The following is a 16,108-nucleotide window of genomic DNA, read 5'->3' as shown; positions in this document are numbered from 1 at the left end:
AGTGCTTTTCCGGGTAGCCGGAAAGTAGAGCATTGCAGGAGTCTAACCTAGAAGTGACAAAAGCATGGATACATTTTTCTGCATCATTTTTGGACAGAAAGTTTCTGATTTTGGCAATGTTACGTAGATGGAAAAAAAAGCTGTCCTTGAAATGGTCTTGATATGTTCTTCAAAAGAGATCAGGGTCCAGAGTAACGCCGAGATCCTTCACAGTTTTATTTGAGACGACTGTACAACCATTAAGATTAATTGGCAGATTCAACAGAAGATCTCTTTGTTTCTTGGGACCTAGAACAAGCATCTCTGTTTTGTCCGAGTTTAAAAGTAGAAAGTTTGCAGCCATCCACTTCCTTATGTCTGAAACACATGCTTCTAGCTAGGGCAATTTTGGGGCTTCACCATGTTTCATTGAAATGTACAGCTGTGTGTCATCCGCATAGCAGTGAAAGTTAACATGATGTTTTCGAACGACATCCCCAAGAGGTAAAATATATAGTGAAAACAATAGTGGTCCTAAAACGGAACCTTGAGGAACACCGAAATTTACAGTTGATTTGTCAGAGGACAAACCATTCACAGAGACAAACTGATATCTTTCCGACAGATAAGATCTAAACCAGGCCAGAACTTGTCCGTGTAGACCAATTTGGATTTCCAATCTCTCCAAAAGAATGTGGTGATCGATGGTATCAAACGCAGCACTAAGGTCTAGGAGCACGAGGACAGATGCAGAACCTTGGTCTGATGCCATTAAAAGGTAATTTACCACCTTCACAAGTGCAGTCTCAGTGCTATGATGGGGTCTAAAACCAGACTGAAGCATTTCGTATACATTGTTTGTCTTCAGGAAGGGATTTTTGAGAGGAATGGAAGATTCGATATGGACCGATAGTTTTTAAAATATTTTCTGGGTCAAGATTTGTTTTTTTCAAGAGAGGATTTATTACTGCCACTTTTAGTTTGGTACACATCCGGTGGATAGAAAGCTGTTTATTATGTTCAACATAGGAGGGCCAAGCACAGGAAGAAGCTCTTTCAGTCGTTTAATTGGAATAGGGTCCAGTATGCAGCTTGAAGGTTTAGAGGCCATGATTATTTATTTTCTGATAGGCTAATTGACATCATTTGAGTCAATTTGAGGTGTACCTGTAGATGTATTTCAAAGCCTACCTTCAAACTCAGTTCCTCTTTGCATGACATCATGGGAAAATCAAAAGAAATAAGCCAAGACCTCAGAAAATGCATTGTAGACCTCCACAAGTCTGGTTCATCCTTGGGAGCAATTTCCAAATGTCTGAAGGTACCACATTCATCTGTACAAACAATAGCACGCAAGTATAAACACCATGGGACAATGCAGCCGTCATACTGCTCAGGAAGGAGATGCGTTCTGTCTCCTAGAGATGAACGTACTTAGGTGTGAAAGTGCAAATCAATCCCAGAACAACAGCAAAGGACCTTGTGAAGATGCTGGAGTAAACAGGTACAAAATTATCCACAGTAAAACGAGTATATCCACAGTAAAAATGAATCCTATATCGACATAACCTGAAAGGCCGCTCAGCAAGGAAGAAGCCACTGCTCCAAAACCACCATAAATAAACCAGACGGTTTGCAACTGCACATAGGGATAAAGGATCATACTTTTTGGAGAAATGCCCTCTGGTCTGATGAAACAAAAATAGAACTGTTTGGCCATAATGACAAACATTATATTTGGAGGTAAAAGGGAAAGGCTTGCAAGCCGAGGAACACAATCAAACCATGAAGCACGGGGTGGCAGCATAATGGTGTGGCGGTGCTTTGTTGCCGGAGGGACTGGTGCACTTCAGAAAATAGATGGCAACATGAGGCAGGAAAATTATGTGGATATATTGAAGCAAAATCAGTCAGGAAGTTAAAGCTTGCTCGCAAATGAGTCTTCCAAATGGACAATGACTCCAAGCGTTATTCCAAAGTCAAAATGGCTTAAGGACAACAAAGTCAAGGTATTTGAGTGGCCATCACAAAGCCCTGACCTCAATCCTATAGAACATTTGTGGGCAGTACTGAAAAAGCATGTGCGAGCAAGGAGGCCTACATACCTGACTCAGTTACACCAGCACTGTCAGGAGGAATGGGACACAATTCACCCAACATACTGTGGGAAGCTTGTGGAAGGCTACCCAAAACGTTTGACCCATGTTAAACAATTAAAGGCAATGCTACCAAATACTAATTGAGTGTATGTAAACTTCTGACCCACTGGGAATGTGATGAAAGAAATCAAAGCTGAAATACATCATTCTCTCTACTATTATTCTAACATTTCACATTCTTAAAATAAAGTGGTCATCCTAACTGACCTAAGAAAGGGAATTTTTACTAGGATTAAATGTCAGGAATTGTGAAAAACAGAGTTTAAATGTATTTGGCTCAGGTGTATGTAAACTTCCAACTTCAACTGTATATACCTCAGTTTAGGTGGTCTCCTCCTTCCCTCTAAACATTTAATCTTTATTGCAAAGCAGGAAATTAATTGATTTGGCTAATAAACTGTTCCTTCTCCCTTAATGTGACCTGAGCTGACCTCATCCTCCATTCCTCACTAATCCACAGCTCTCCACCCTTATCTGTGACTGCAACCATGTAATTGCCTTTCCCTTAGTAACATTCCAAGCCCCTGGTCCATATTCAACCTCCATCGACCACACCATATACATTCCTCCTACAGATAACCATTAACGTCTGGTTTAGCAAGTATTTCAAATTACAACCCAGTAACTCAAACCAGACTGTGGACCTTCTCCTTTCCATAGGATACCTGATGTCAATCAATAACATGTTCTGACAGAATGTAAACGTTCTGCATTCCCCTCTCTCCTCAGTACCACAAGGATATTTCATCATTCAAGTTTAGAACCCATCAGTCCCCCTAATGAATTTTGAACAATAATTCCATACTGTTCAACATGATATAAACTTGGAAATAACTTCTAAATGGACAAAAACATAAAACATGATTAACAGTAGATTATTAGGTTTACACCTCTGAGACTTATGGTCTCTGATCTACAATGACACTGTACAAACTCTTATTTACATCTCTCATCAGACAACTGAGAATGACATTTCAACTGGAGCTTGATACAAAGATGTCCTCTATCTATCTCTATGGGTCAAGGTAACAGTAATAGAAGGAATAAACTGAGCTTGCAGAAAACAGCCAGTAGGGGGAGACAAACACTTATGTTGGGTATAATACCTGCTTTTATAAGGTACTTTTCTGACCAGCATCCCATTGACAAGCAGATAATAGACAAAACCTAAAACTGTCCGTTAACTTGAACAAATACAGAAACTGAACAGATTATATATATATATTTACATTTATTTAACTAGGCAAGTCAGTTAAGAAAAAAATCTTATTTTCAATGACAGCCTAGGAACAGTGGGTTTCTGCCTTGTTCAGGGACAGAACGACAGATTCAACAGATTTTCAGCTTGGGGATTTGAATTTACAACCTTCCGGTTACTAGTTCATCGCTCTAACCACTAGGCTATGCTGCTGCACCCCCATATTATTTATGGTTAAATAAATAATGTTCTTGAAGTTTAAAATGAAGCCTTTTTCTGTGTAGATGTCCTGTTGTGCTTGTAATGATCATATATTCATGGACAAAAAGTGGCCTGTGTTTTCAGGACAGATACAGTACATAAGGCCTACATGGAATGTGAATAATGACATTAAGGGTATATCTCAAATGTCACCATATTCCCTGTATAGTGCACTACCTTTAACCAGGGTCGTTCACTATGTAGGAAATAGGGCTCCATTTGGGACACAGAGTTTAGGAAGTTATTGCTGGAACACCTATTGTATTGTAATTTCAGTTGATTTCAGCATGTGATGCTGTGCCAACTCATATTTAGCCATACCACTGACTTCCTTTAATAACAGCTTCCTTTCTGCATGTCTGTCAGTGATTGGTGCTTAAATGTATTAGCAGACCTGGGTAACGTATTGATTAGGACACATCATAGCAAAAATGTTTTGCAGCTGAAAATACAAACATGTTTATCATATTGGACAGGTACAGTTAGTCACTCTCTGTTTCTGTTTGCTTTCTTCTGGTTGGTGCCTAATGAATATGACCCAGGTACTTTAGCTGTGCTTGGTTGAGCTTGTCTGGCTTAATGCAACCAATAGAATAGTCCCAAATGCTAAAAGTATTTTACAGATATTAAATCGTTTTTAAACCCAGGTCTGGATATTAGTTATTTTTTAAAGCATCCAGAGACATTATTAAACTGTATATATTCAACATGTTAATCATTGATATAGAGTAGTAAGAGACCATATAAGAGGGTGTGTGTGTTTGGTGTATGTGGGTGGAACAGTATGTGGGTGGAACTTCCCCCAGAAGAACAGGAAGTTACTCAGGAATCAGATAACAAGGTGAAATAAAGAAGAAAGTGTCCCAACAAAAACCATCCAGGACATGTTACAATGTATAACCAGACAGGACATGTTACTGTAAACCAGCCAGGACATGTTACTGTATAACCAGCCAGGACATGTTACTGTATAACCAGCCAGGACATGTTACTGTATAACCAGCCAGGACATGTTACTGTATAACCAACCAGGACATGTTACTGTATAACCAGCCAGGACATGTTACTGTATAACCAGACAGGACATGTTACTGTATAACCAGACAGGACATGTTACTGTATAACCAGACAGGACATGTTACTGTATAACCAGCCAGGACATGTTACTGTATAACCAGACAGGACATGTTACTGTATAATCAGCCAGGACATGTTTGTCACGGTTCATGAATCCGCTGCCTCCCTCTCTCTCTTCTCTCTCTCTCTCTCTCTCTCTCTCTCTCTCTCTCTCTCTCTCTCTCGCTCTCTCTCTCTCTCTCTCTCTCTCTCTCTCCCGTGTTTGTGTGGGCGTGGTTCCCAATCTCGGCCTGATTGTCTGCGCCAGCTGGAACCACTTATCTTCCCTTTATATGTTCTGTAACCAGTGTTTCTTGTTGTCAGATCGTTGTTACTTCCCTGAGGTTGTGTCGTGTGTCTGTGCTCTTCTCTCGCCGCCCTTGTGTGGATTATCTGCTGTGCTCCTTCCTACCCATCCGGACACACTCCCCTGGATTTCTCAGCACGCTATCATTGGAAGATGCGCCCTAGTCCCTGGGTCGGATTCCGTCTGAGTACAGTCTGTCTGTCATGTTGCTGTTGTAAACTATATTCATTAAACCTTCGTTGCTTGCATCTTGCATCCGCCTCTGTATTGTCACAATGTTACTGTATAACCAGACAGGACATGTTACTGTATAACCAGCTTGGACATGTTACTGTATAACCAGCCAGGACATGTTACTGTATAACCAGCCAGGACATGTTACTGTATAACCAGACAGGACATGTTACTGTATAACCAGACAGGACATGTTACTGTATAACGAGCCAGGACATGTTATTGTATAACCAGACAGGACATGTTACTGTATAACCAGCCAGGACATGTTACTGTATAACCAGACAGGACATGTTACTGTATAACCAGCCAGGACATGTTACTGTATAACCAGCCAGGACATGTTACTGTGTAACCAGCCAGGACATGTTACTGTATAACCGGCCAGGACATGTTACTGTGTAATCAGCCAGGACATGTTACTGTATAACCAGCCAGGACATGTTACTGTAAAACCATCCAGGACATGTTACTGTATAACCAGCCAGGACATGTTACTGTATAACCAGCCAGGACATGTTACTGTATAACCATCCAGGACATGTTACTGTATAACCAGCCAGGACATGTTACTGTATAACCAGCCAGGACATGTTACTGTATAACCAGCCAGGACATGTTACTGTAAAACCATCCAGGACATGTTACTGTATAACCAGCCAGGACATGTTACTGTATAACCAGCCAGGACATGTTACTGTATAACCAGACAGGACACGTTACTGTGTAACCAGCCAGGACATGTTACTGTGTAACCAGCCAGGACACGTTACTGTATAACCATCCAGGACATGTTACTGTATAACCAGCCAGGACATGTTACTGTAAAACCATCCAGGACATGTTACTGTATAACCATCCAGGACATGTTACTGTAAAACCATCCAGGACATGTTACTGTATAACCAGCCAGGACATGTTACTGTATAACCAGCCAGGACATGTTACTGTATAACCAGACAGGACATGTTACTGTATAACCAGCCAGGACATGTTACTGTATAACCAGACAGGACATGTTACTGTATAACCAGCCAGGACATGTTACTGTATAACCAGCCAGGACATGTTACTGTATAACCAGCCAGGACATGTTACTGTATAACCAGCCAGGACATGTTACTGTATAACCAGCCAGGACATGTTTCTGTTCCACAAATCCCCATCTACAACAGTTTTAAAAGCAGTCATCTTCAGATTCAGACACTCTGTACTGGGGGCCCTTCTCTGGGTGCACGATGAGTGTTTTACCCTAGCACTACACAAGTGACTCAAAACATCAAAGCTTGATAATGAGTTGGTTATTTGAATCGGCTGTGTAGTGCTAGGGCAAAACCCAAAATGTTCACTAAGGGGGGCCCCAGGACTGAGTTTGGGAAACCCTGCTTTAAGACACTGTAGCTTTAGTCAATGAACATTGTTGAACATGTTGGAGGCCATCTATACAAAGCCAGATATGACCATTAAGGTTTGACAGAAGTGAGATGGAAGAGAGGATTGTGGATATCTACATCAGTGCAGAGACCCTGAGAGACGGTTAGACCAGCACCTCAACACATCTGCAGAAAGGCCAGTTACATGACAGTTACAACACCCTTACTGAGGAAAGAGACCAACTACAGACTAGCTAAGACAACCTGACTGCTGAGAGACCAGCTACAGACCAGTTACAACAACCTGACTGAAGAGTTAGACCAGCTACAGACCAGTTATAACAACCTGACTGAAGAGAGAGACCAACTACAGACTAGCTAAGACAACCTGACTGCAGAGACCAGCTACAGACCAGTTACAACAACCTGACTGCAGAGAGACCAGCTACAGACCAGTTATAACAACCTGACTGACGAGAGAGATCAGCTACGGACCAGTTATAACAACCTGACTGAAGAGAGAGACCAGGAAAAGACCAGTTACAACAACGTAACTGAAGAGAGAGACAAGCTACAGACCAGTTATATTACCCTGACTAAAGAGACAAACCAGCTACAGACCAGTTACAACAACCTGACTGAGGAGAGAGACCAGCTACAGGCAAGCTACAACAACTTGACTAAAGAGAGACGCCATCGACAAAGGGAAAGAGATGATTTTGAAGGTTGGTACTACATCTCGACCAAGACAAAAACTGTAGGGACAGTAGACAGGACTGAATGAACAGAGGAACAGCACCTAAGCCTCATTTATCAAGACCACTTAACCCATCATAGTCTAAGCCCTGTTTCATTCGGGTGGGAGGGCTGAGCTCTAAAATGGCAACATTTTTTCTCAGCCGCATGGCAAAATGTGGAGATTAGCTACAAACTGAGCAACTCCATTGCCACAACAGGAAACGACACACAACATTTTTTGTATGAACATATTAAAGTAATCACTACTTATCGGCATCCTGTGTGTCTAGATTTAAAGAAGAAAAAAATGTCCCAACCGTCAACCACCATGTTACTATTTTATCATCTTCCTCTTTTGCCATTTTCCTTTTATTCTGGGGATGCCTTCTTAAACAGTTAGTCTGAGACAGAGCGGAGACAGAAACAGACCCAGAAACAGACACAGGGTCAACAATAGGACCAGAACCTGAGTATGGACAGAAAACACAGTAAGTTATTGGAGATGTATGAGGACATCTATGCTGAGCCAGATATGACCAAGAAGGTCAAGTTTAACAGAGGTGAGATGAAGGAGAGGATTGTGGATATCTACGTCAGTGCAGACACCCTGAGAGACGGTGAGACCAGCACCAAGAGAGAAGAGACAGCAGACACTGCTCCTAATAATGGACCAGGAGACCAGCACTCAGGTAAACACACACACACACACACACACACACACACACACACACACACACACACACACACACACACACACACACACACACACACACACACACACACACACACACACACACACACACACACACACACACACACACACACACACACACACACACACTCACACACACACACACACACACACACACACACTCACACACACACACACACACACACACACACACACACACACACACACACACACACACACACACTCACACACACACACACACACACACACACACACACACACACACACACACACACACACACACACACACACACACACACACACACACACACACACACACACACACACACACACACACACACACACACACACACACACACACACACACACACACACACACACACACACACACACACACACACACACACACACTCACACACACACACACACACACACACACACACACACACACACACACACACACACACACACACACACACACACACACACACACACACACACACACACACACACACACACACACACACACACACACACACACACACACACACACACACACACACACACACACACACACACACACACACACACACACACACACACACACTCACACACACACACACTCACACACACACACACACACACACACACACACACACACACACACACACACACACACACACACACACACACACACACACACACACACACACACACACACACACACACACACACACACACACACTCACACACACACACACACACACACTCACACACACACACACACACACTCACACACACACACACACACACACACACACACACACACACACACACACACACACACACACACACACACACACACACACACACACACACACACACACACACACACACACACACACACACACACACACACACACACACACACACACACACACACACACACACGCAAATAAATGACACACACAATACATATAACAGGTGAGATTATCCTGTAGTACTACAGATGTATTTGTCCCAATCCTGGATGATACAGTAAATAACATTACCAAAGATATTTAATCGTTTGTGATTCAGTACATGTTCAGTGGTGGAAGAGACCCTCTGGAGTTGCTGCAGTGTGTCTGGGGCTGCTGTGTGTTCTCCTACTGGCTGGGATCATAGGCCTGTCTGTCTACTGTAAGTCTACAGTAGATCTATACTAAACAGCAATATAAACGCAACATGCAAACATTTCTAAGATTTCACTGAGTTACAGTTAATGTCAGTCAATGGAAATGAATTCATTAGGCCCTAATCTATGGATGTCACATGACTGGCAGAGGTTCAGCCGTGGGTGGGCCTTGGAGGGCATAGGTCCACCCACTTGGCAGCCAGATTCCAACTACTGGAGAACCAGGCCCAGCCAATCAGAATGAGTTTTTCCCCACAAAGGGATTTATTACAGACAGAAATACTCCTCAGCACACTTCCACCCTCAGATGATCCAACAGGTGAAGAAGCCAGATGTGGAGGTCATGGGCTTGCGTGGTTATACGTGGTCTGCAGTTGTGAGGCCAGTTGAACGTACTGCCAAATTCTCTAAAACAACATTGGAGGCAGCTTATGGTAGAGAAATTGTAATGAGTTTCCTCCTCTTCTTCCGAAGAGGAGAGGCGAAACGGATCAGAGGACCAATACGCGGCGTGGTAATTTTCCATGGTACTTTTTTAATGCTTTAAGGTACACATGAACAAACTAACAAAACAAGAAATGTGAAAACTCAAAAACAGTCCTATCTGGTGCACACACAGAGACAGGAACAAATCACCCACAAACACACAGTGAAACCCAGGCCACCTAAGTATGATTCTCAATCAGAGACAACTAATGACACCTGCCTCTGATTGAGAACCATACTAGGCCGAAACATAGAAATTCCCAAAACCTAGACAAACAAACATAGACTGCCCACCCAACTCACGCCCTGACCATACTAACTAAATACAAAAACACAGAAAATAAAGGTCAGAACGTGACAGTACCCCCCCCCAAAGGTGCGGACTCCGGCCGCAAAACCTTGACCTATAGGGGAGGGTCTGGGTGGGCGTCTGTCCGCGGTGGCGGTTCTGGCGCGGGACGCGGACCCCACTTCACCATTGTTTTAGTCCGCCTCATTTTCCGCCTCCGTGGCTTTCTCACCATGGCAACCCCTCTCAATGACCCCACTGGACAGAGGGGCAGGGGCTCTGGCGCCTCTGGGCTGAGGGGCTCTGGCGCCTCTGGGCTGAGGGGCTCTGGCGCCTCTGGGCTGAGGGGCTCTGGCGCCTCTGGGCTGAGGGGCTCTGGCGCCTCTGGGCTGAGGGGCTCCGGCAGCGGCGCCGGACAGGCGGGACGCTCCGGCAGCGGCGCCGGACAGGCGGGAGGCTCCGGCAGCGGCGCCGGACAGGCGGGAGGCTCCGGCAGCGGCGCCGGACAGGCGGGAGGCTCCGGCAGCGGCGCCGGACAGGCGGGAGGCTCCGGCAGCGGCGCCGGACAGGCGGGAGGCTCCGGCAGCGGCGCCGGACAGGCGGGACGCTCCGGCAGTGGCGCCGGACAGGCGGGACGCTCCGGCAGCGGCGCCGGACAGGCGGGAGGCTCCGGCAGCGGCGCCGGACAGGCGGGAGCACCTGCAGAGAGGAGACAGAGAGACAGCCTGGTGCGTGGAGCTGCTACAGGAGGCAGCGGCGCCGGACAGGCGGGAGGCTCCGGCAGCGGCGCCGGACAGGCGGGAGGCTCCGGCAGCGGCGCCGGACAGGCGGGAGGCTCCGGCAGCGGCGCCGGACAGGCGGGAGGCTCCGGACAGGCGGGAGGCTCCGGCAGCGGCGCCGGACAGGCGGGAGGCTCCGGCAGCGGCGCCGGACAGGCGGGAGGCTCCGGCAGCGGCGCCGGACAGGCGGGAGGCTCCGGCAGCGGCGCCGGACAGGCGGGAGGCTCCGGCAGCGGCGCCGGACAGGCGGGACGCTCCGGCAGCGGCGCCGGACAGGCGGGAGCACCTGCAGGGAGGAGACTGAGAGACAGCCTGGTGCGTGGGGCTGCCACAGGAACTACCAGGCTGGGGAGACTTTCAGGAGGCTTGGTGTTAGGAGGAGCCTGAAAGACCGGGCTGTGGGGAGCACTGGAGCTCTGGTGCGCAACCTGGCACCACTTCCCCAGGCTGGACAACTACTCGAGCCCGGACCCTCCAGAGTGCAGGCACAGGTTGAACCGGGCTGTGGGTAAGCACGGGAGATCTAGTGCTTACTACACGCACCTCTCCCTAGGCTCCACTCCCACAGTTGCCCGGTACGAGCGGAGCGCAGGCAGAGGACGCACTGCACCCTCCCAGCGCCCGGAGACACAGCACGCAGAGCCGGCGCAGGATAACCTGGACCAAGACTGCGTACCGGCGACCAGACCCGCTGAGCAGGCACCATACGCCCTGGCTCAATGCCCACACTCGCATGGCACTCTCGGGGCTGCCCTATAGCGCACCGGGCTATGGACACGCACTGGCGACACCGTGCGCTCAACCGCATAACACGGTGCCTGACCAGTAATGCGCTGCTTATCATAAGCACGAGGAGTGAGCTCAGGTCTGCTACCTGGCTTAGTACCACACGTGTGCCCCCAAAAAAATTTGGGGCTGCCTCTCGTACCTGTCGCACTGCCGTGCTGGCTTCGCCAACCTCATTCTCCTGTAACCTTCCTTGCATTGCTCCATCGAATCCCAGGCGGGCTCCGGCACTCTCCCTGGGTCGACCGCCCACCTATCTATCTCCTCCCAAGTTGTGTAGTCCAGATTCAGCTCTGATGCTGGCCGCTGTTGTTGCTGCTGCTGCTGCTGTCGTCGCTGTCCTTTACCACGCCGCTTGGTCCGATTGTGGTGGGTGATTCTGTAATGAGTTTCCTCCTCTTCTTCCGAAGAGGAGAGGCGAAACGGATCAGAGGACCAATACGCGGCGTGGTAATTTTCCATGGTACTTTTTAATGCTTTAAGGTACACATGAACAAACTAACAAAACAAGAAATGTGAAAACTCAAAAACAGTCCTATCTGGTGCACACACAGAGACAGGAACAAATCACCCACAAACACACAGTGAAACCCAGGCCACCTAAGTATGATTCTCAATCAGAGACAACTAATGACACCTGCCTCTGATTGAGAACCATACTAGGCCGAAACATAGAAATTCCCAAAACCTAGACAAACAAACATAGACTGCCCACCCAACTCACGCCCTGACCATACTAACTAAATACAAAAACACAGAAAATAAAGGTCAGAACGTGACAGAAATGAACATTAATTTATCTGGCAACGTCTCTGGTGGACATTCCTGCAGTTAGCATGCCAGATGCTGATCCCTCAAAACTTGAGACATCTGTGGCAAAACTACACATTTTAAAGTGGCCTTTTATTCTCTGCTGCACCAGGTGCACCTGTGTAATGATCATACTGTTTAATCAACTTCTTGATATGCCACACCTGTTAGGTGGATAGATTATCTTGGCAAAGGATAAATGCTGACGAACAGGGATGTGAACACATTTGACAGAAATACGCTTTTTGTGTGTATGGAACATGTCTGGGATCTTTTAATTCATCTCATGAAACATGGGACCAAAACTTTACATGTTACATTTATATTTTTCTTCACTGTTTAAATAGTTCTTATAACTCAGATTTAGTACTTCTGATGTGATCTATTTTAGTGAGCAACTTGTTCTTTATTGTTGTTGCAGACAGCAACGTCTCAAAGAACTCATCTGCAGAGAGAGACCAGCTACAGAACAGTTACAACAACCTGACTAAAGAGAGAGACCAGCTACAGACTGAGAGAGATGTTCTTAGCGGGAGGCTTACCAATCTCAGTGAGTAAACTTATAATAATAAATGATCATTAACAACACAGACCTGATCATGAGTCTTGTGTTCTTTCATTAAGTGTACAAGGTGATAAGTTGAAGGAAATTAATGTTAATCGTCTTGTAGAGAAAACCTGTCCTGAAGGCTGGCAGAAGTTTGAATCAAGTTGGTACTTCCTGTCTACTGAGACTAAAACCTGGAAGGAGAGCAGACAGGACTGTCTGGAGAGAGGAGCAGACCTGGTGATTATAAACAGTGATAAGGAACAGGTGAGAGAGAGAGAGAGAGAGAGAGAGAGAGAGAGAGAGAGAGAGAGAGAGAGAGAGAGAGAGAGAGAGAGAGAGAGAGAGAGAGAGAGAGAGAGAGAGAGAGAGAGAGAGAGTTAGATATTAACAAACATATGAATATATATTTATCTTTCTCAACAGCAGCAATTTCTCTTAAACCTCAAGAAGAGAGTCTGGATTGGTCTGACTGACTCTGTTAAGGAGGGGACCTGGAAATGGGTGGACGGCACCCCACTGATCACAGGGTGAGAGATGATAACTAATCTGTCAATAAGGCTCAATTCAACCTTTTTCTATAGAGGTTACTGTCATTGATGGCATCAGTCAACAAAGTTAACTTTAAGATGAAACATTTCTGTATATTTAGGATTGTGATGTTCAAACTGTGCTATCTGACTGTTGTTAACCATGTAGGTACTGGTATTAACCATGATATCTGACTGTTGTTAACCCTGTAGGTACTGGTATTAACCATGATATCTGACTGTTTTTAACGCTGTAGGTATTGGTATTAACCATGATATCTGACTGTTTTTAACAATGTAGGTACTGGTATGACCCACAGCCTGATAATGGTGGTGGCAAACCAGAAAATGGTGAGGAGGACTGTGTCGAGATACGCACAGATCAAAGTCCTCTGAAGGCATGGAATGACTTGTCATGTGCGGAGAATCTTCACTGGATTTGTGAGAAAGTGGTTTAACATCACCATGACAACATACTGTAACACATACAGCAGCCTTCAGTGCACAGAACGTCCTCCTTCATTCTCTCTCTCTCTCTCTGTTTCTGTCTCTCTGTCTCTCTCTCTGTCTCTCTCTCTCTGTCTCTCTCTCTCTCTGTGTGTGTCTCTCTCTGCCTCTGTCTCTCTGTCTCTCTCTGTCTCTCTGTCTCTCTGTCTCTCTCTCTTTCTCTCTCTGTCTCTCTCTGTCTCTCTCTGTCTCTCTCTGTCTCTCTCTCTCTCTCTCTGTCTCTCTGTCTCTCTGTCTCTCTCTCTCTCTCTCTCTGTCTCTCTCTCTCTCTCTCTCTCTCTCTCTCTCTCTCTCTCAAACCCACACACACGTATGTTTTATTTGTTTGTAGTATCATATTAATAAAAGTCCTACTTATTTCCTGATTGTGACTTCCTGTGTCTCAGTAGTTATGTTTCACACATTATCAGACACAACATGAAGTTAGTACAGTAGACTCAACAGAATTCATTTAACAATGAAAATGTATAATTGTGCTGTTATAATGCCAAACCACACACACACACACACACACATACACTCGTTTACATGTTTGTATGAGCAAATTAATACAATTTCTACTTATTTCCTGATTGAAGCTTCCTGTCTACCAATAGGCTAGTTATGTTCCACAAAACATTGTGGAAGTGGGATGATGCTAATCCGAGGTAATGGCGCTAAGCAAAAACCATTGTCTGCTGCATACAAGCCAAGTCAATTTAAAAACACATCTATTTGTTCTCTTGAGGATCTTGGACCCCATCATTCTACCTGCTCTGTTTAGAAACTCAAGGTGGAGTCGTCGGTCTCCAGTAATGTTTGCTCTGAAATGAAGCCTAGCCAGGATGAGGTGCCTGCAGCGGCAGCTATAGTCGAGACTTCCAGCCTTGGCCCTGATCATACCAGAGATGATTTTGGATGGGTAGGAGTGATATTTTGTGGGAAACGTGGATCCCACATCACACACACATCTCAGGGCTCCACATCACACATCTCAGGGCTCCACATCACACATCTCAGGGCTCCACATCACACATCTCAGGGCTCCACATCACACATCTCAGCGCTCCACATCACACATCTCAGGGCTCCACATCACACATCTCAGGGCTCCACATCACACATCTCAGGGCTCCACATCACACATCTCAGGGCTCCACATCACACATCTCAGGGCTCCACCTGTGGTGTGCTTTGCTCTGCGGAGCAGGGTGCCTCTCAAAGGACTGATCACTGGGGTGGCGTTGAGTGTAGATCTGACAAACAATACTTCTGGTGTTTTTTACGTCCTCGGTTGGTGAGAAGTAGACCCGGTGACTGAGACTGAGAATACCCAGAATGTCTTGTTGAGCTTGAATACAGAGTTCTTACCTGTCAGGTTAGGTTATGTCAGCTATTTGGGGGATCGCAGAAGGTTTCCTATGCTGAGGCAGTGAGGAACGTAGATGAAAGCCCAAGGGTGAGTGATTTGACTGGGAGCCCCCCACTGAGTAGGACTCGGGACAGAGATCCAGAGAGGATATTTTTTAGCTTTCTTGCATTTATTGTCATGGTAATTAATTGTACTGCGCTGATTGAGCGGAAATCCCAGAAGATTGTAGTAGCGGCAGCAGTGTGAGAGATTATAGTGCAGAAGATCTACAGGGGGTTTTGAGAGAAGGGGTTCCATCCTCCCAGGCCGACAGCCTGATGTAGCATATGATCGGGCCAAAGTAGAGGGATGGTGTGGTGAAAGTGCTGTATACAGGTGTAGGATTGATAGAGCCAAAGTAGAGGGATGGGGTGGTGGGTGTGTTGGGGATTGTGCTGTATACAGGTGGAGAATGTTAATTTGATCCCCCTGTTGCACAATAACTTTCTGCAATGCATTTAGCATGTAATTTAGTATTGGTAGTCTACCATTGGCATGTATTTTAATATATAATATATGCCATTTAGCAGACACTTTTATCCAAAGCGACTTACAGTCATGTGTGCATACATTCTACGTATGGGTGGTCCCGGGAATCGAACCCACTACCCTGGCGTTACAAGCGCCATGCTCTACCAACTGTGCTACAGAAGGACAAATACAAATACAAATATTCTACTATTCTAATACTCCTATGTATTTCAATCCAGGTTTGACACATATCCAACTT

At 45.8% G+C, this 16,108-nt stretch overlaps 1 protein-coding gene across 4 annotated transcripts in view; it reads left to right on the top strand.

Annotated features, from left to right (window-relative positions):
- Positions 1 to 14,353, top strand: part of LOC118383269 (CD209 antigen-like protein E) — a 139,175-nt gene extending 124,822 nt beyond the window's left edge. For 2 of the 4 annotated variants that reach the window (XM_052464940.1, XM_052464935.1), the window contains exons 2-6: positions 9,158 to 9,259; positions 12,826 to 12,954; positions 13,076 to 13,218; positions 13,378 to 13,481; positions 13,783 to 14,353. In XM_052464940.1, the coding sequence (XP_052320900.1) occupies positions 9,158 to 9,259; positions 12,826 to 12,954; positions 13,076 to 13,218; positions 13,378 to 13,481; positions 13,783 to 13,939 (635 nt within the window). In that variant the 3' untranslated portion in view covers positions 13,940 to 14,353. The remainder of the gene's footprint in view (positions 1 to 9,157; positions 9,260 to 12,825; positions 12,955 to 13,075; positions 13,219 to 13,377; positions 13,482 to 13,782) is intronic. The other 2 variants (XM_052464936.1, XM_052464941.1) reach the window with 2 other exon arrangements.
- The last annotated feature ends 1,755 nt before the right edge of the window (positions 14,354 to 16,108 follow it).

This window comes from Oncorhynchus keta, chromosome 16, assembly GCF_023373465.1.
Source record: "Oncorhynchus keta strain PuntledgeMale-10-30-2019 chromosome 16, Oket_V2, whole genome shotgun sequence".
Classification (NCBI taxonomy): domain Eukaryota; kingdom Metazoa; phylum Chordata; class Actinopteri; order Salmoniformes; family Salmonidae; genus Oncorhynchus; species Oncorhynchus keta.
This window is presented reverse-complemented; position numbering and strand designations above follow the sequence as displayed.